Genomic DNA, 19225 nt, shown 5'->3' on the forward strand with positions numbered 1-19225 from the left:
CAATGCAACCGCGCAAGAAAAATTCCACTACAGGATTTTGGGTCAACCGTGTGGATTTACTAAAAAATAGTGAGTGGAATCAGCTAGTGCATGGGGGAAAAAAAGACATGGCAGCGGGAGTTTTTACTCTCTGAACCTGGAATTTCATATCAAATGATTGAATCGTGAGTCATGTCCTCACGTGGATGTCCAGGGGGAATTGAATTTTGCTCTATCCGTCGCGACAGAAGAGGACAAAATACACGAGGAATTGAATTACAGATTGTGTCCACAATAAACAAACAAACCAGACAGAGGCGGACACCGGCCAGTAGGGGGCAGCGCCGGGCCGAGACGCCTCCCGTCCGCTTCCATCAACGCGGCAGAAGAAGACGGTGTAGCATAGCGCGGCTAAGCTAGGCAGCACCATGCCTGCCGCTGTGGTGATGGAGGAAAATTATGACCGACTCCTGGAGCAGTGCGAGACCCAGGAGATGGAGGTGGGGCTGGGGTTCAGTCATACTCTGCACCTACAATATGATCTTCGCTGGAATATGGCGAGATATGCCTGACGGGGAGCTGGCTCTCGATCGTGCCAGGCTGGAGCCGCTGGGGCTAAGCTAACGCTAGCTGTCTGCTGATATTTATGTTGGCTTCCCTTTAGACTTGAGCTATAATCATAATTAGGCGGAAATAGTGGCTAAACTTACGCGCTTTCTGTCGTCCGGGCCGATCGTTGCATCAGCAAAGCCGCTGCTGGTGCTGCTATGTGACGCTAGTGTCATAAGAAACCGGTTCATGTCTCACAAGGGGTGTTTGTTTTGCTGCTGCATTCACGTCCAATCAGAGAGAGGAACTGCGAGCTTCAAGTTGGAAATGCAACTCGCATTAGCTGCCAAGTCGTGATCGACTTGTGTTTGGATCCTCTAAATCTCTTCCACTTAACATCACCAACGTGGGAATGGCATGTTTATGTTACATAACAACTTTGCTCCGAAGCCATTTACAATACGCACATGTGCCGTTGTTCAAACCAACTGGACCCCAATAAGAACACGTAGCATTGCTTGTCAATGTTTTTATTTTTGAGCAAAACACATAATACTTATTTGGCATATTCATCACACGTTGGATCTTAATATACTATATATAATTTGCCTTGGGTGCTCTGCTGTTCTTCTGTTTACATTAGAATCTAAAAAGATTTGGTCAGTCACACAGTTGAACACTTCCACTGTGTTGTTATGAGTAAGGGAGTCATTCAAACAAATTTCCCATATGACATGAACGCAGCACAACATTGACATTTGCAACATGGCAGCACTTGCGGATATTAGTAGGATGTTGGCTCTCGGTGGATTTGAAAAGCATCACTTGACTTTGTTGTCGCCTATGCGGCGTGTTGGTGTCATGTTTAAAGAAAAATAAACAAACGGTAACCTAGGTCTTGATGTGAGAAATTGCCGGGACAGATTTCCCGGAATATCGATTTCTGCTCCCATTCACACATGACCCCATGCGGGAGCAGTTCCAGAACAGCCGCTGGGAATGCTGGGAATGACTGCATGTGTGAAGGGGCTCTAGTTTATTGCTGCACGTGTTTGTAAAGCTAACTTAACCCCCATGTATTTGTCCTTTATATTCCAACAGGCTCCAGGGGGCATCGCAACACCTCAGGTTTACGCTCAGTTGCTGTCCCTCTATCTACTACACAATGATATGTAAGTTAACACGGTACAGTATTTGAATAGAGAGCAGTGGTATTCAAGGGCTTTTATTTTAATTCAGGGTTATTCCCAGGGTTTGTCTGCTCTCCTGGGGATGTGTTTTCCTGTAAAAGAAAAAAGACAATTTATAATCTATGTGGCATCTCAGGAAATCCAATTCTGTTTTTGCTTCTTGTAGACCTAATTACATTGTTTTGCAGTTTATATATTTCTGTTTTTCCGCCACAGGAATAACGCCAGGTATTTATGGAAGAGGATCCCGCAAGCAATAAAATCGGTAAGGAACACTCACCTGTCAGCAAGGTGCACCATAGGCTTGGGCAATTCTAATAGACGTTTTTTCAGGAATGTGGGGGGTGCACACGCATAGAACGTAATGTAATGCGGCAAATGCTGTCTCCCCTTTACAGCAGTGCAGGATTTATTATTTATAAGTAAAATATTTACACAAAACATCAACTTTTTACTAACTTAAGTCCAATACAATGGAAAGCAACAGTGGGATGCACGGGTTTTGGTGCACGGCGCACCGCTGTCTGGAGGAGAAATAAAATAAAATACTAAAACTCTTGAGTTAGGGTTACATTTTTCATTTTCCAAAGAAAGAAACTTAGGAAATAAATCAAAATCTTTCTCTATGAGATTATATTATATATTGATCTAATCACAATATATTAGATTTGCAATGCATTCGTCGATCGCAAGTGGTTACTCGAGATGCATGTGTAGGGGTATTTTAATTCTATGTGTAAACCGCTGTACTTGTTTACAATGACTTAAGTTGTCACATTCCATTTCAGTGTTCATAGTTGACAAAAATAATTTTGACCAAATAATACTATCAGTTAAACAGTTACAAAATATTATTAAAAAAAACAAACCGTTCCATTTTGAATAAAACTAGTCCACACAATCAATTTCTTAAAAACAGCTCATGGGGGCAACACGTGCATCTAGGGCTGTGAAGATAACTGTGGCCTTGTGGTCACGTGACGCGCGGTCACACAGAGGAATGGGGCACGAGTTCCTCCATGCACGTCCCAGTTCCTCCAAATAAAGTTACTAAAAACAGTGTAAACAACTAAAAATGCAGTTTTTAGTTGTTATTTGGAGGAACAGTTCCAGGTCTCTCCGCGATCGCACGGAGAGCTGTGTTCCATTTAAAAAAAATAAATAAATAAAAAAAATAATAATTATATATATACAGTGGGGCAAAAAAGTATTTAGTCAGCCACCAATTGTACAAGTCCTCCCACTTAAAAAGATGAGAGAGGCCTGTTATTTTCATCATAGGTACACTTCGACTATGAGAGACAGAATGGGGGGAAAGAATCCAGGAAATCACATTGTAGGATTTTTAATGAATTAATTGGTAAATTCCTCGGTAAAATAAGTATTTGGTCACCTACAAACAAGCAAGATTTCTGGCTTTCACAGACCTGTAACTTTTTCTTTAAGAGGCTCCTCTGTCCTCCACTCGTTACCTGTATTAATGGCACCTGTTTGAACTCGTTATCAGTATAAAAGACACCTGTCCACAACCTCAAACAGTCACACTCCAAACTCCACTATGGCCAAGACCAAAGAGCTGTCAAAGGACACCAGAAACAAAATTGTAGACCTGCACCAGGCTGGGAAGACTGAATCTGCAATAGGAAAGCAGCTTGTTGTGAAGAAATCAACTGTGGGAGCAATTATTAGAAAATGGAAAACATACAAGACCACTGATAATCTCCCTCCATCTGGGGCTCTACGCAAGATCTCACCCTGTGGGGTCAAAGTGATCACAAGAACGGTGAGCAAACATCCCAGAACCACACGGGGGGACCTAGTGAATGACCTGCAGAGAGCTGGGACCAAAGTAACAAAGGCTACCATCAGTAACACGCTACGCCGCCAAGGACACAAATCCTGCAGTGCCAGACGTGTCCCCCTGCTTAAGCCAGTACATGTCCAGGCCCATCTGAAGTTTGCTAGAGAGCATTTAGATGATCCAGAAGAGGATTGGGAGAATGTCATATGGTCAGATGAAACCAAAATAGAACTTTTTAGTAAAAACTCAACTGGTCGTGTTTGGAGGAGAAAGAAAGCTGAGTTGCATCCAAAGGACACCATACCTACTGTGAAGCATGGGGGTGGAAACATCATGCTTTGGGGCTGTTTTTCTGCAAAGGGACCAGGACGACTGATCCGTGTAAAGGAAAGAATGAATGGGGCCATGTATCGTGAGATTTTGATTGAAAACCTCCTTCCATCAGCAAGGGCATTGAAGATGAAACGTGGCTGGGTCTTTCAGCATGACAATGATCCCAAACACACCGCCCGGGCAACGAAGGAGTGGCTTCGTAAGAAGCATTTCAAGGTCCTGGAGTGGCCTAGCCAGTCTCCAGATCTCAACCCCATAGAAAATCTTTGGAGGGAGTTGAAAGTCCGTGTTGCCCAGCGACAGCCCCAAAACATCCCTGCTCTAGAGGAGATCTGCATGGAGGAATGGGCCAAAATACCAGCAACAGTGTGTGAAAACCTTGTGAAGACTTACAGAAAACGTTTGCCCTCTGTCATTGCAAACAAAGGGTATATAACAAAGTATTAAGATTAACTTTTGTTATTGACCAAATACTTATTTTCCACCATAATATACAAATAAATTCTTTAAAAATCAGACAATGTGATTTCCTGGATTCTTTCCCCCCATTCTGTCTCTCATAGTTGAGGTATACCTATGATGAAAATAACAGGCCTCTCTCATCTTTTTAAGTGGGAGAACTTGCACAATTGGTGGCTGACTAAATACTTTTTTGCCCCACTGTGTGTGTATATATATATATATATATATATATATATATATATATATATATATATAATTTGCAAAGTCCAAAAAAAAAAGACTTTTCAGGGGACAGTGCCCAAATACTTAAATATTGTCAGGTATCTGTTAAAGATCAGTTAACGAGGGCCGGCTATCAGTCATAATACAATTTCTATATTATATTCTATATTAGCATCCCTACTTCCTAGGCATAATATTGTAACAAGTTGAATTTAGACTGTTACATTTTGAATTTTTGAAATGTGATCTAAAGCATATGAGATCGGACTAATAAAGCTTTCCACTTGTGTACAGGCAAATCCTGAGTTATCAGCAGTTTGGGCTGTTGGACAACACATATGGCAGAGAGACTTCCCAGGGATATATACTGCAATTGCAGCTTACCAGTGGTCTGAGAACATCCTTCCAGTCATGGAGGCTCTTCGAGGTACCTATATCATGTATTTATTGTAATAAATATTTGCAATGAAGTCCCTAAAATAGGAATACTTGGCCTAAATAGGGTGTCTTGTATTGGAGAGTATCCACAAAAATCTGATACAAAGAGCCATACCCGCTTACACTCACGCGAAGTGTGTGTGATTAGTGTGATTAAATGTCGCCAGTGCAGGAAACTGTTCTAAGAACCGCAGTAGGTGTGAAATCCGGGGGGTGGATGGTGAAAACAACTCAGTCATGGGCGTGTTGTTGTTTACCCATCAAATGAGCCCCCCATTTGCAGGCAGGTCCCTTGGACAGTCACATGGACCCTGTTTATCTCCACTGAGTGTACTGCTTATGTCAAATCTCAGTCACTGCAATAGAGGACAGGGCTTACACTGTTGCATGTGACACATGCAGCAGCCAGAAGGTGGGGGCCATTTTCTCAGAAAAGATCCCTGGCCTGCAAGCGGGGTGGAATGCGTGCCCTGGTTGGTGAAAGGGATCGGGTGTCACTGCCTGTGTAGAGTCTGTATAAAGGACAGCACTGCTAGCGTTTAGCCAGAACCGATAACAGCACAGCAAGTGACAGCAAACCCTCACGACAAGGTCTTTGCTTTTGCGTTAAATTTACCTGCGGTTGGAAGGCCAAGGAGTGAGACCATTCTATTGACATCAAGTAGAGATTAAGAAGCATAGAAGGAAGGAAGAAGCTCTTCTATCATGGATGTCCAGAGGACAGGATCGGTGGTTCGGCCCCCCAGCCCCATGGAGAGCCTGGAGAAGCAGCTGAGCTGCCCCATCTGCCTAGACATGTTCACCAAGCCTGTGGTCATTCTGCCCTGCCAGCATAACCTGTGCCGGAGCTGTGCTAGTGACCTCTATGACTCCCGCAACCCTTACCGCTTCTCTGGCGGGGTCTTCCGCTGCCCCACCTGCCGTTTTGAGGTTGTGCTCGACCGCCACGGTGTGCACGGACTCCAGCGCAACCTTCTGGTGGAAAACATCATCGATATCTATAAGCAGCAGCAGGAAGGCAGTGGCGGCAGCGGAGGAAGCCCGGACACCTTGCTGAAGCCGAAGGAGTCCAAGGAGCCCATGTGCACAGAGCATGAGGAGGAGAAGATCAACATCTACTGTGTGACCTGCCAGACGCCCACCTGCTCCATGTGCAAGGTGTTTGGCCAACACAAAGATTGTGAGGTGTCACCTCTAGCCAGCATCTACCAGACACAGAAAGGAGAGCTGAGTAATGCCATCGACACCCTGGTTGCCAGTAACGGCCGTCTGCAGGCCCTCCTCAACCAGATGGAAGACACCTGTCGCGCTGTGCAAGAGAACGCGCAGCGTGCAAAGCAAGGCCTGGGTGAGCGCTTTGACCTGCTCTACGCTGTATTGGAAGAACGCAAGACCCTACTGATGGAGCAGATTGGGAAAGAGCAGGACGAGAAGGTAGCAGCCCTGCGGGCGCTGGCCCAGCGTTATGGCGAACGATTGCTGGCAAGTTCAGAGCTGACGGACACAGCTGTAAGGGCACTGGAGCAGAGCGGGGCTGCGGAATTCCTGTTGGCCTCCAAGGGCCTCATCACACAGACCAAAGACGCTGCCAAGGGCTCGCTGGGTGAAGAGAGGCCAGAACCAGGGTTTGAGAAAATGGACCACTTCACCGTGTCGACAGAGCACGTTGAAACAATCCTGGCAAAGATGGACTTTGGACGTGCTGATGATGACGAATTTGAAGATGCAGAAGAAGAGGAAGAGGAATGATTTAACTTAAAATTGTTAGACTTGAAATTAAATCTTGCAGGTTCTTTAACCTCAACATTAATGGCAGGGACTCTAGTTGCAATTAAAGATGGTGAAGGAAGAAAGTAGTTGGAATAAGTGCCTTTTGAGTGCAATATTCAATGGTAATGTAGGTTTTTGTTAACTTTTTTTTATACTTTTATACTTCTGTGCCAGCTTTTTGCTGGTATTATTATTGAGATAGTGTAGAAAAATGTAAATAGAATGTATTGGCATAAACGGCTTACATTCTGCATTTTCCTCACAGTGTATAAGAATAGTTACTGGCATCTCATTTTTACTTAGTAGTTTTATGATTGCAGCATGATAAATTCTTGACACAAATGTGTGCTTGTGGATTGTGATCGACACAGCTGTCTTTAAAGGGGCCTGAAATAAACACACCTAAAATTACTCAAGAACATGTGTCATGGTGATCCATAGGCATGTATTCTATATGAAATGATTGAAATAGCATCCACAATTGAAGTAGACTAACTAAATTCACACCCAGAAGTTCTGTTTAACATGATTTTTTTTTTTTTTTTTTATTACATTGATCTGTTTGTTACTTTCTCCGTCTGAGGTTGCCCTAGTTTGCTGTTGCTCTCGAAGCAAGAGACAACATTTAAAAATAAAAGCCCTTGCCAAGTCCCATGATTTTGCCTTTGCTGGTGAAGAGTGGTGGCTATTTTTAAAAATGGATGGTGAGAAAGGACTGCAACCCTGGAATAGACCATCACTGAAGGACAGGCCGGGTCCTATTTCTCCTCCATGAAACCAACACCCCCCCCGTCGCCACTGTCTTGCTCAGCAGCTCCCACCCAACTGGGGGGGCCGCTGTGGGGGACGGTGTAGACAGAGAGAGGTCTACCCATGCGCTACGTGAGTCATCTTTGAATGGCACCCTGATGGTCAAGAGACCAGGATAAAAATAACGTCTGCCTGAGGACACGGTTACCAAAAACCCCTTGAGCTGACCTGCTTGGCTAGATCTGAAAATGTTTTGGGAAAAGTCCCTATGCCTTCTAGTCCCTATCCTTACTAATCCCTTCTATCATTTACTTCATTAGCATATACAACGATCAGCCACAATGTTAAAACCACCACTTATAACCACTAATATTGTGTAGCTCCCCTTCATGCCGCCAAAACAGCTCTGACCCCTGGAGGCATGGACTCAAGACCTCCCACAAGACCTCTGAAGGTGTCCTGTGGTATCTGGCACCAAGACGTTAGCAGCAGATCCTTTAAGTCCTGGAAGTTGAGAGGTGGGGCCCCCATGGATCAGGCTTGTTGTTCCAGTACATCCACAGGGGCTCGATCTGATCGGACCCCAACCCCAGCCATCCATATGATGTCGAAGAAAAGGTGATTCATCAGACCAGGCCACCTTCTTCCATTGCTCCATGGTCCAGTTCTGTTGCTCACGTGTCCATTGTAGGAGCTTTCAGAGGTGGACAGGGGTCAACATGGACACTCTGACTGGTCTGCAGCTTCACAGCCCCATACACAGCAAGCTGTGATGCACTGTGTGTTCTGACACCTTTCTATCATAGCAGCTTAAACCTTTTCACCAATTTGTGCTGCAGTAGCTCTTCTGTGGGATCGGACCAGACGGGCTAGACTTCACTCCTCATGCGCATCAATGAGCCTTGGGCGCCCATGACCCTGTCGCCTGTTCACCGGTTGTCCTTCCTTGGACCACTTTTGGTCGGTACTAACCACTGCATACCAGGAGATGCTCTGGCCATCACAATGTGGCCCTTGTCAAAGTGGCTCAGATCCTTACGCTTGCCCATTTTTTCCTGCTTCCAACACATCAACTTCAAGAAGTGACTGTTCACTTGCTGCCTAATATATCCCACCCCTTGACAGGTGCCATTGGAACGAGATGAGACATGTTAGTCACTTCACCTGTCACTGGTTTTAATGTTGTGGCTGATCGTGTGTGTGTATATATTAATAGGACAGATAAGACGTACATATATCAACAAATATAAATGAGCACCAAAGCTTCTCAATAATTCAGTGTTTTTCATCAAGTAGCTTAAGCACATTGAAACAGAAAATATCACTATCATTGGTCTAACAAGTATTTTTCTAGTTGTACAAACTGCTCTAGAAAGTCAACTTGGATGAAACTGGGCACCAAAGGCAAAACCTAAAAGTATGATTTTGAAAATAGCAGAGGAATTGTACAGGAACACCCGAATGCCAAGATGAAATCCATTTTTTAGCAAAACAACATGGCTAACCAGAATCCCTTTCGACAGGGGGAAAAATGTTCTCCACAAGCCTCCTGCCTTCCCTCACAGCTGTCTTTTCTCATCCCAGTTGTTATTGTTACTGCCGCTAACTCTGCTGAAACGATTGGGGGGGGACTGTCTTGTTGGTACACACAAGCTGTTGCTAGGCTATAGAGCAGGAAAGGCCATAACCCTGATGCTTTTACATGATAGCTGCCGGAGCAGCAACAAAAACATCCCACCAAATGCACCCGCCATGCTGTCAGTCGCACAGCTTCATCGGCCGCCCTGCTATCACGCGCAACTTTGAGAGAGCATGGCTTGTGTCAGGTCACGCTGCTGACAGCCAGGTGGGCGAGGTCTTAGATATGGAGGCCCAAAAAACATCCACTGGTGTATACAATACGTTACTCTTCAGGGCACAAGGGACCTTTCCTGACAAGTATACCGTTCGTTGCTGATGCGGGTGTAGGTAGTAGTGTTATAGAAATGCTATCTAGGTGAAGCCATGCTATATTTATTGGGGTAAAATTCAGTTTTGTCTGCCAACAAACTAGGCAGTTGGACTTGGAACAGACAATCCGCGTGGAAGGAAACGGTGCTTCGACTTTCCAGCAGATGTTGTTGTGGATGCTGGATAACTCCTTGGAGTCCGATTCGTGCACATTGGCATTTGGTTTTCAGTTTTTTGCCTGAGGAATAGAAAACTTTTATACACCCTTAAACAGATCACAAATTACATGGATATATATTAATATATATATATATATATATATATATATACATTTACATTACATTTACATTTAGTCATTTATCAGACGCTTTTATCCAAAGCGACTTACAATTGTTCAAAGACCGACGGACGCAGCCATCAGGAGCAATTAGGGGTTAAGTGTCTTGCTCAAGGACACTACAGCATGCTAGCAGGAGGAGCCTGGGATCAAACCAGCAACCTTTGGATCACTAGACCACCAGCTCTACCGCCTGAGCTACCATCCCCTATATATATATATATATATATATATATATATATATATATATATAATTTATTTTTATTTTTTATTTTTTTGGATGGCATGATGCAAAGATTGACATTCCACATTCCAAAAACCAAAACAAAGATAATGTCCAGAATGTTCATGTAGGGATGTATCGTGTGCGAACATGTTCAGGTTATTTAGTTCATGATATTTAACAGGAATATTTAACATACGAGGTTGATTAGGCAAACCCACTGTTTGTACAGAGAAGACGTTTTGTATGGGCGTTTAGTCATGTTGATTATTATATATACCGCAAAAGACTGCAGACTCCTTCTGATCTCCTGAAAAACAACTTGGCATAAACTATATTTGGTAAATTGTGGCCTATACCTTGATTTCCCTTTTGCTCACATGAGCCATGGTGAAAGAAAATGGTTAAACATGGCTGCAGACCAGGTTTTCACCAGACCACACATATTAAATTACAGTTTGTGTGAACTTTGTGTCCCTTTTGATTGTACAGAAGGCACACGGCAAAGGGCGTACGGTTTGGTGGCCCAGGCGTACACCTCCATCAATGCCGAAGACTTTGCCGCCTTTGTGGGTTACTCTGTCGAGGAAGCTGTGAAGGGTAGGCCAAAAACAAAACAAAAAAATTTGTGGCACTTATTTATATATATTTTTTAAATCCTCTTTTCCTCCCTGTCAACCTCTCTCCCCCTCCCTACAGGTGTGGTAAGTCAGGGCTGGCAGGCGGACCCCGCCACCAGGATGGTAATGCCTCAGAAGCCCGGTAGGTGGCACTGTTGCTCTTCCCCACATGGGCTCAGCCAGCTGTTCTGTATCAAAACTTTTTTTTTTTTTTTTTTTTTTTGTTTTTTTTTTCCTTCTTCCTCCGGAGGAAACATGCTCAATCCTTCTCCCGATGTCACTCGTCATCGCATGCGCTCTTTCTGCAGCGCTTCAGACGCTGGCGTAATGATCCCCGGCCCGGTCATTGACCGGGCCGTTTCGATCCGTCGCGATCGCGTCTCGCTGACTTTTTCCGAATGGTTTCTTGAGATCCCAGTTCTTTTTGATCCAGTCGTTACCTGACTCCGTGAACTTGTCACCCAGAAATTCTCCGCAGCGCTCCCTCTCCCGCCCTGCTCCGACTTCCATCTCCTTTTTATTTTTAGTCATCCAAGGCTGGATTTCCCCTCCTTCCCTTCTTCCTCTCTCCCTCTCCTTTTTCCTTTTCAACCCCCCTCCCCACCCCTCCACTTGTAATTGCTTACGTCGTGTTGATCCGTCCTCCATGAGAGATGTATTTATTTATGAAAACATGTTCCTGGGAGGTTGTGGTCGTCCTGTGCGCATTGCCCCCTCACCCCCCCCCCCCCCCCCACCCCTCTCTCTCTAATCACTGAACCTTGATGCCGAAGCATCTGCCGTGCACGTGTCCGGCCTCTCTTACCGCCACCTCTGGAAGCTTGTTGGAATCCTGGCTAGAGTGAGCCTCCTACAGGCTTTTTGGACTCTTAAGGCCGGGCTGGGGCAGCGTAAAAGTGGTTTAACACGTCAGCGCCGGCGTGCGCATGTATGACGCGCACCTGGACGTCTGGAGAGAGCATCACGGGAAGTGTTGAGCTCGCCTGCAGAGCGTTGCCCACCCCGTCCCCCTGTCCTCTCCCCCCTCCCCGAGTTGGTCCATGTACACAGGAGTAAGGATGAGTGCGAATTTGACATTGTCATACATATCAGTGGTGTCCTCTGGTCATAAGGATGGTGTTAGACGGTACTGCATTGATCCCAGGGGGGGAAATGTGAGGTTTAGGACAGCTCAGTATAGGAACGTGATACAGGGAGGTAGGAGAATGTAACAATACGGACACTATGTTACACAGTAATGATGTGAAAGAAATACAAAAATATTTAAAAACTATACACGCTGAAAAATACTGAATTTAGAATGTATAATGAATAACCACTCTAAGAAAAGCAACTGGATGTAGAATCTCATGATGCGCCCTTATCTAAACAAATCAAAGTGATGACTCACAATGTGAGATCAGAAATATTGGAGGGAGCTTGGTTTGAAAACTCGAGGTTTGGTCTGATATAATACTTTACATTACCGCGTGGAGTCCAGTGTGGCGACCCCTGGATCCATTAGCGAGAGTAATCTGATGTTTCTTCGCTTTTGATGCATCGCTCGCTGCGTGATGACCGTGCTAATAAGTTGTTCCAGGCGGCACGGCCCCAACCCGCCCCCCCCCCCCCCCCCTCAGCGGACTTATCCCCCAACCCCCTCTCAACATCAATCTCTCTCTCTCTCTCTCTCTCTCTCTCTCCCCCCCTCAGATCCTCCCCCCGTGTCGCTGGTTCCAAACGAACAGCAGTTGGCCAGACTCACAGACTACGTGGCTTTCCTTGAGAACTGATCGACCTCTCCCCCCTTCTTCTTCCTTCGCTCCGCTCCGTCGGCCCCCCAGAACCTCCACGTTGGACCCTGCCTCACACCGGCAAAAAAGGACTTTTTGTTTTTTTTTGTTTTTTTTATAAACATCTATTTATGTTGATTGTCCACCTCACCGGTCCTCCCCCCCAGAAGCGACCTAGGCCGGAACGTTGCGTTCTGTTCCTTCATCGGCTCGCGTTTTCAGAACTGCCCGATGCGCGTATTTGGGTCTGATGTCAGAGGAGAGACAGGTGTTACAGGAATTCACTGTTTGGTTTTCTTTTGGGTTTTTTTTTTTTTTTTTTTTTTTCCTTTCTCGTTTTTTTTCGCTCCCCTAGATGGTCGCTACAGTAGAGGGCAGTTCCACTCAGTCACCCACTTCCTAACTTATAAACTGTGCTCAATCCACCCCCAAATACACTGTCCTGGTTTAGCTCTTGAGGAGCCCGCGCTCTTAAACTCCCGCAGAAGTTTGGAGTCAGCGATTTGGTTTTCCGTGTCTCGTCACCGAGTCAGATGGCGGCGCTGCCCCCGAGTAAATTCTTCCACCTTTACACCTTGTATTTGAAGTTGCTTTGACTGGTGAATAAATATTTTGATGTTTAACTCAGATGTGTTTTATCCCTCCGGTTTCCCCGGGCACTAAGTTTAACGGTATTGGAATGTGAAGAACTGTTCCGTTCTCCAACGGTTGGGTAAACTTCTTGACCGTGGTTGCCAAATGGAACACTTTTGTTTCTGTTTCTAACACATTTTGGCACCGTGTGTTTCGGCCCCAGTCCACGCTGAACGATTTCCATCTGTAAATTAAAGAGTTAAGTCAACATACTGCTCCATAAAAATCACAATTTGAAAAGAGCCATTATCACTAATGTATCATGATAGTTGAGAAGCAGCGGACCTGACGTCACATCATTACGTGTCCAGTCGCATCTGCTGACTGCCACTATGAAAAAATAAAAGTTTGGTTTTAGATAAATCTTCAGCATCCTGTGGGAAAATAATCAGAAACACATTTTTAAATTATTTTTGGTCCGAAGAGTTTTTTTTTTGTTTTGTTTTTTTGTCTTTAGAGGAAGTGGTGGACATTTAGTCTGGCTCAGTCTGAGATCAGATCACTCACAAAGACAAGGCCACTCACCAGGGGTTGTTTTTTTTTTTGGGGTGGGGGGGTGGAGCCTTCATGTTTGAAAGCGGTGTTCAGAGTTGTCATTCCGCCTCCATGTCCTCTGCAGGTTGAACTGAAGAGTAACTGCTGTACCAGTGACACTCGTACTTAAGTCTAAAACTGAAGACCCGATTTTTATAGATTACTGAAAAAAAAAAACAACACAATTTACCGTATACTTCAGTGCAGCCCTCAAATCTCCTCCTTCTTCCTCAGGGTTCATCGTGTCCAGAACTATATTAAAGTAATGCCGTGTGTGTGTTTGCGTCCGGGCCGTGCAACATGGGAGCAGTTTTGGCCCCGTGCCAGAGTCCCCACAGGAGAAGGTAACCGGATGTGGAGACTTTGGAGGAAGTCACGATCCGTTGCTAAATTTGTTTATGGTCACACACACACACACACACACACACACACGGATGGCGCTCTATCTGGAATTTGTCAGTGCTGTTCGGTGTCTTTTACCAGTTTGGATGCACAGTGGGTGTGGATGGAAGACTACCGTCGCAGATTACGAGCTGTCAGATGACTTTCCGCTCATACTGAAGGTATAACCAGACAGAAGATGAACATCGTTGTCTAACACCAAAGGCATTTATGATCCCCCCCCCCCCCCCCCCCCAAAACAAAAATTGCCTTGCAGGATTTACTGCAAAGTCTGTTGTGCAAGAAAATATCTGCACTTCTGAAAGCCAAAAGATTGGGCAAACTGTCAAAGGGGGTACAGTTGAAAAAGCCCCCCGCCCCCCTGGGGGAACACTAAATCTGTGTGTGCGCTGAACACGGACGGCAAGTGATCCCACGCTTGTGCCGGTTATATTTAAAGTGTCACAGCTTCGGTGCGATCCCTTCCGACGTGCAGCTTTGAAGTCGGGGCCACGGGGTTAAGTGTTCGCAGACATCGCCTTTTTTAATTTTAAATTTTTTTTAGGTTCACTCGAGGTTAGGTTCACTCGTTGCTTTGCGTGAGAAAATAAGATGATGCGAGGACGCGACTGCAACCGACGGGCAGATTCAACGACCCGTAACAAAAACTGCAAAGACGCCGCTGTTGTTTCTCTCGGGAACGTGGAGCTGCGTGACGGTGCGCGACCGGTGCATCCCTCTTTTATTGGAAAGTCACAGAATAAGCAGAGTTCAACACTGCACCAGCTTTGAGGCTCTTTGCAAAATCCCCGAGGTGTAGTATGTGCGGACCAAACTCAGCGCTTTGTGTGATTTTGGGGTAAACGGAGGGAAACGCTGCGACCTGGCCTCCGAGGAAGGAGCCCGGGATTGCGGATGAGGTCACTCTTTCCAGGGGGGGTCAGAGGTCAACCCCTGCCTCGCGTCACGGCACATGCCACTGAGCTGAGGCACGGGGCGGCTGCACGTAATGGGAGATGCGATATCCGTGAAATGTTTACATATTTCTTGTCGTGGGCTCGTAAAAAAAAATTGCGACGTTTTACATGTGTGAGCGGGGTTGAGTCGGGCGTTGGTTACTGAGGTCCGCCGGGCTGTGGAGTCAGGGCCCCGGCGAGCCGTGAGATGTCGAAATAACAGCTTCATACATACATGTCTCATGACCACATTAAAAGTGTTGATAAAACGAACCTGGGAGACTTGAGAGAAACAAACTCAAACATGATTCTCTTTTTCCCTGGACATTGATTCTTATTGATCGATTGGACTTTGATTCCGTTTTTCTTTTTACATTGATGACATGAACTTATTTATTTGTGGTTTTCTATTTTATTTTATGTATTTTTTTTGGCTTCATCTGGAACAGGTGGGAGCAACGTCCACATGTGGATTTGAGAGCATTGCGCAATAAGGACTGGGGGGGGTCGGGGGTGCAATTTACTGCTGGGGTTACCAAACTGGGATCCACGGGCCCCTAGGGGTCCGCGAAGAACTTGCAAGGGGTCCACAGCGAGGAAAAAAATGTGTTAATTTCTTTATTTTACATTTTTTAATACCTTTTTCAATATATATGTTTATTCATTGTGAGGTTTGCACTTTTGATGCGAAATATTTTATGTGAGCTAAATATCACATTTTGTGTGACCGAATTTCGCACTCCACCGAACTACAGGGCAGGGGTTACTTTATTATAGGGAGAGAAAGTGTGTCTGCCAAGGGGGTCTTGCCATACAATAAGCTTGGGAACCCCTGGTTTAGGCAAGGTGTTTGAACAGGAGTTGAGCCAGCTAGGGGCAGTGTTTGCTGACTCTTCCGAGTAATCCAAACCCGGACACAAGGCGAACCAACCTACACACACAGAGACCAGATCCCACCCCCTCACAGCGGAATTCACAAAGGGGTTTCATGTTTGAATACCGAAACAGAAGCTCATCTGAAAGCGCTTTCTGCTGTCTGTGTGACTCACTCCAACGCACACGCACACACACACACACACACACACACACACACACACACAAACTCTGACTAGGGGTGGTTTAATTTATCATTGGATTTAAAAAAAAATAAGAATAAATAAAAGCCCCCATGCACCCACGGCTAAAATGTTTCCACGTGGGCCGGTGAGTCATCAGGAGAGTCCGAGAAGAAGTGGGAGGATGGAAAGAGAGATGATGAGGGAAAAACGAGAGAGAGGGAGGGAGGGAGCGAGCGAGCGAGAGAAGCTGGCCACGAGGAAAAGAGAATGGAGAGGAGGCGTGGCGGCGGTTCCGACGGTGGAGGAAGGACGGACGGAGGAACTGGAAAGAGGAACATTTCGATGGGATGGGGTCATTTTTGATGTGCGCCTTAAGGGGGAAAAAAAAAAGTTCTCGGCACTTATGGACTGACGTAAGAGTCGAGGAAACCAAACTAATTGCCCCCCAAAAAATATGCAACTTTTATGTGTTGTACTTTAACATTTGCTGTTCAATGTTAACCTATGAAAAAAATCTTTAAATGAAAAAATGTATACATTTAAAAAGGAGAAGGAGAAATCAAAGCAGATGAATCTGGGAGTCACGGCCATTTATTGTCCAAACAGCCTGCTCGCTTTTTTCCCCGACAACACCTTTCACACAAAGCGGCTGCATCTGTAATTTTCCCCCGGGTCGCAAAAGCGGAAGACGCCATCTGTCCTTTTACCGGCGCTTGGACTTCTTACTACTTACTCACAAATAATCGCCAATGAAATACGAGGGCCCGCTCCGCCAACTGGGTCCTGACTGAGCTTAATGCCGCCCGAGCCCGAGCCCACGAGACGCAGAACCGGACCTTTTCATTCTCACGAAAGCCAAAATCCCTTGCACTTCGAGACGCAGCTGTTCCTCCAAAGCTCGTGACCCCTGTTTGGAGTCCACTCCACGTCTCCACGATGACTATCCAGAAGATTTCCTGATCCGCTTTTGAAAGCTGAGCTTTCCTTTAGGAGTTGACTTGGCTTAAGTGGGCCTGGCTCACAGCCAAAAGCCAATAGGATGTTAATCGCTCGTCCATTTGGCCCCGATTTAAATCCTGGAAACCGGGGAGGAAATTGAGTGAGAGAAAACAATAACTGCGATATAGACCCCCAACAGAAACAGCATTCAGGCACTTTTTTTTCACTTTTTTTCAGCATTAAATATGTTTTATTAAAGGTGTTTAATAATGTCTGACTTTGAACAGGGGCAAGGCGTTTTTTTCCAGGTCCTGGGTTCGATTCCCGCCTGGGAGGGGAGCTGTTTGCCACCGTGCTCAGGTGGGTTATCTCGCGATTCGGGGCCTTCCTGTGCGCAGCTTGCATGTTTTCACATGGCTCTCCTCCAGTGTAGAAACGGACCCCGATTAAAAACCCGCAAAGCGCTTTCCTGTCCCGTCCCCGACCGCGACATGGATCCGTCGCCCCGGAATTGGTCCCCGGGCGCCGGGGAAGCGAGGGCTGCCCGCCGCTCCTGGAGCGCGGCGAGAAACATGCTCGGGTTTCGGGTTCACGTCAAATGTTACGTAATAAGGTTTTCTAAAGTACAGTAACTCTCCCCTACCCTTTGTTCCTTTTTTTCTTGCATTTTACGCAGGAGGACGGCCGAGAAATTGAAGGAAGGAAAGGAAGAAAGAAAAGAAACAGTGGAAAAATGAACGGTGAGATCCAATCCCACACAGGACCGGTGCATGTGGTTGTTCGGGGGTGTCCCATGTTCCCCACAGGAAGCATTTAACGTCCATATTCGGGGAACGTCTCTGTTTCCAGGCAATAAATGTAAGGCGGTGTCATTCGGTAAGTCCCGTAAGCGTAAATGTTGTTTGTCGTCACGACAACGGAGCTGTTTCAAACACCTCCGTCCTCAAAGGGTTAATCCAAATATTTCAGCGTGGTCTGCAGCTGGCCACAACCAGCAAGCACAATGGCGGTTCTCGGCCCGCAGGGATTTCCCCGGATACAGTCAGTCTTCACTGACACTAAGTCTTCTATGCATGTTTACGTCCGAAATCTTCCTCCAAAACAGACCTGGTCTGAGTTGGTTCATCACGGAATTCGATCCACTTCCCTGAGTTGAAGAAAATTAAGAAGTGTTGCCAAAACATGTCAGATTGGCATAATAATAATAATAATAATAATAATAATAATAATAATAATAATAATAATAATAAAAAGTAATACAAATAATAGTTATAATAATGACAATAATAATAATAAAAGTTATATAAAAATAGTAATAATAATAATAATACAAATAATAGTGATAATAATGATAATATATTATTATTATTATTATTATTATTATTATTATTATTAATAAAACAATAATAATAATCATAATAATAACAATGATAATAATTATAATACAAGTAATAATAATAATGATATATTATTAATAATAGTAATGATAATAATAATAATTATTATTATAATAATGTACTATCTCACCTTATCTTATATAATCCTATGAAGTGATGGTGCCGAAAAAAAGGCGAATATCACAAACCACTTTTGTTTTAATTTTTGCCTATAATGTAACTAAAGTTAGGATTCACCAACGACAATCCTGACGTCAAACACAGCAAAAAAACAGGCTAAACTTCTGGATCTGGGAATACTTTTGCAAGTGCGGCGTCCATTTTTGAATACAATAAATAAACTTTGAAGTTTTTTTCTTCTTCGGTTTCACTGCTAATGCATTTGTTTGTTTGTTTGCGCAGTGTAAAACCAAAATGTGGAAAATGAAAGACCTGACAGAGCCGGTGGTTGTTTCTTTTTCAGTAATAGCCCTAATTAGAAACAACGACGTTAAATCGGCCCCTCAGTTGTCATCCGGAGCGTGGGCATTTTTTCCCAACTCCGGAGACCTTTGCCTTACACCCACATGTTTCCAATCAGAGCTTTTCCCCTTCCGAAGTTTCTGGAGTTTCTGAAGTTTTTTTGTTTTTTTTTTACTACATTGTGAAGTCATTGTTTGCTACGGTCGCTGCGTGTGCCTGGATACGTGCGTTGTTGATGGCCGTGCCATTAGTGGTTTTCCGCTTGGATGTGATTGTCCGTGCATGTTGTCAAAGCATTGTAAATGAATGTCCTCCAGCCCCACGCACGCACACACACACACACACACACACACACACACACACGCACACGCATACGCACACACACACGCATACACACACACACACGCTCACGTTGAATACTACTCCCCAAAGACAGTGACAGGCGGCATCCACAGAGTAGGTGACATCG

At 45.0% G+C, this 19225-nt stretch overlaps 3 protein-coding genes across 3 annotated transcripts in view; 2 read left to right on the forward strand and 1 right to left on the reverse strand.

Annotated features, from left to right (window-relative positions):
* LOC307243929 (inactive dipeptidyl peptidase 10-like) overlaps positions 1-734 on the reverse strand; it is a 139752-nt gene extending 139018 nt beyond the window's left edge. The window contains exon 1 of the mRNA XM_080018898.1: positions 690-734. The gene's annotated coding sequence lies outside the window, so the exon portion shown is untranslated. The remainder of the gene's footprint in view (positions 1-689) is intronic.
* cops8 (COP9 signalosome subunit 8) lies at positions 402-13019 on the forward strand. Its single transcript, XM_080019155.1, has 7 exons — positions 402-479; positions 1630-1700; positions 1935-1983; positions 4831-4963; positions 10497-10604; positions 10704-10766; positions 12317-13019. The coding sequence occupies exons 1-7, from the start codon at positions 408-410 to the stop codon at positions 12394-12396; spliced, it is 576 nt and encodes a 191-aa protein (XP_079875281.1). The 5' UTR covers positions 402-407; the 3' UTR covers positions 12397-13019.
* On the forward strand, positions 5526-7155 carry trim63b (tripartite motif containing 63b). Its single transcript, XM_080019154.1, has one exon. The coding sequence runs from the start codon at positions 5680-5682 to the stop codon at positions 6721-6723; it is 1044 nt and encodes a 347-aa protein (XP_079875280.1). The 5' UTR covers positions 5526-5679; the 3' UTR covers positions 6724-7155.
* Positions 13020-19225: the final 6206 nt, after the last annotated feature.

This window comes from Zeus faber (assembly GCF_960531495.2).
Source record: "Zeus faber genome assembly, chromosome: 18".
NCBI classification, from domain to species: domain Eukaryota; kingdom Metazoa; phylum Chordata; class Actinopteri; order Zeiformes; family Zeidae; genus Zeus; species Zeus faber.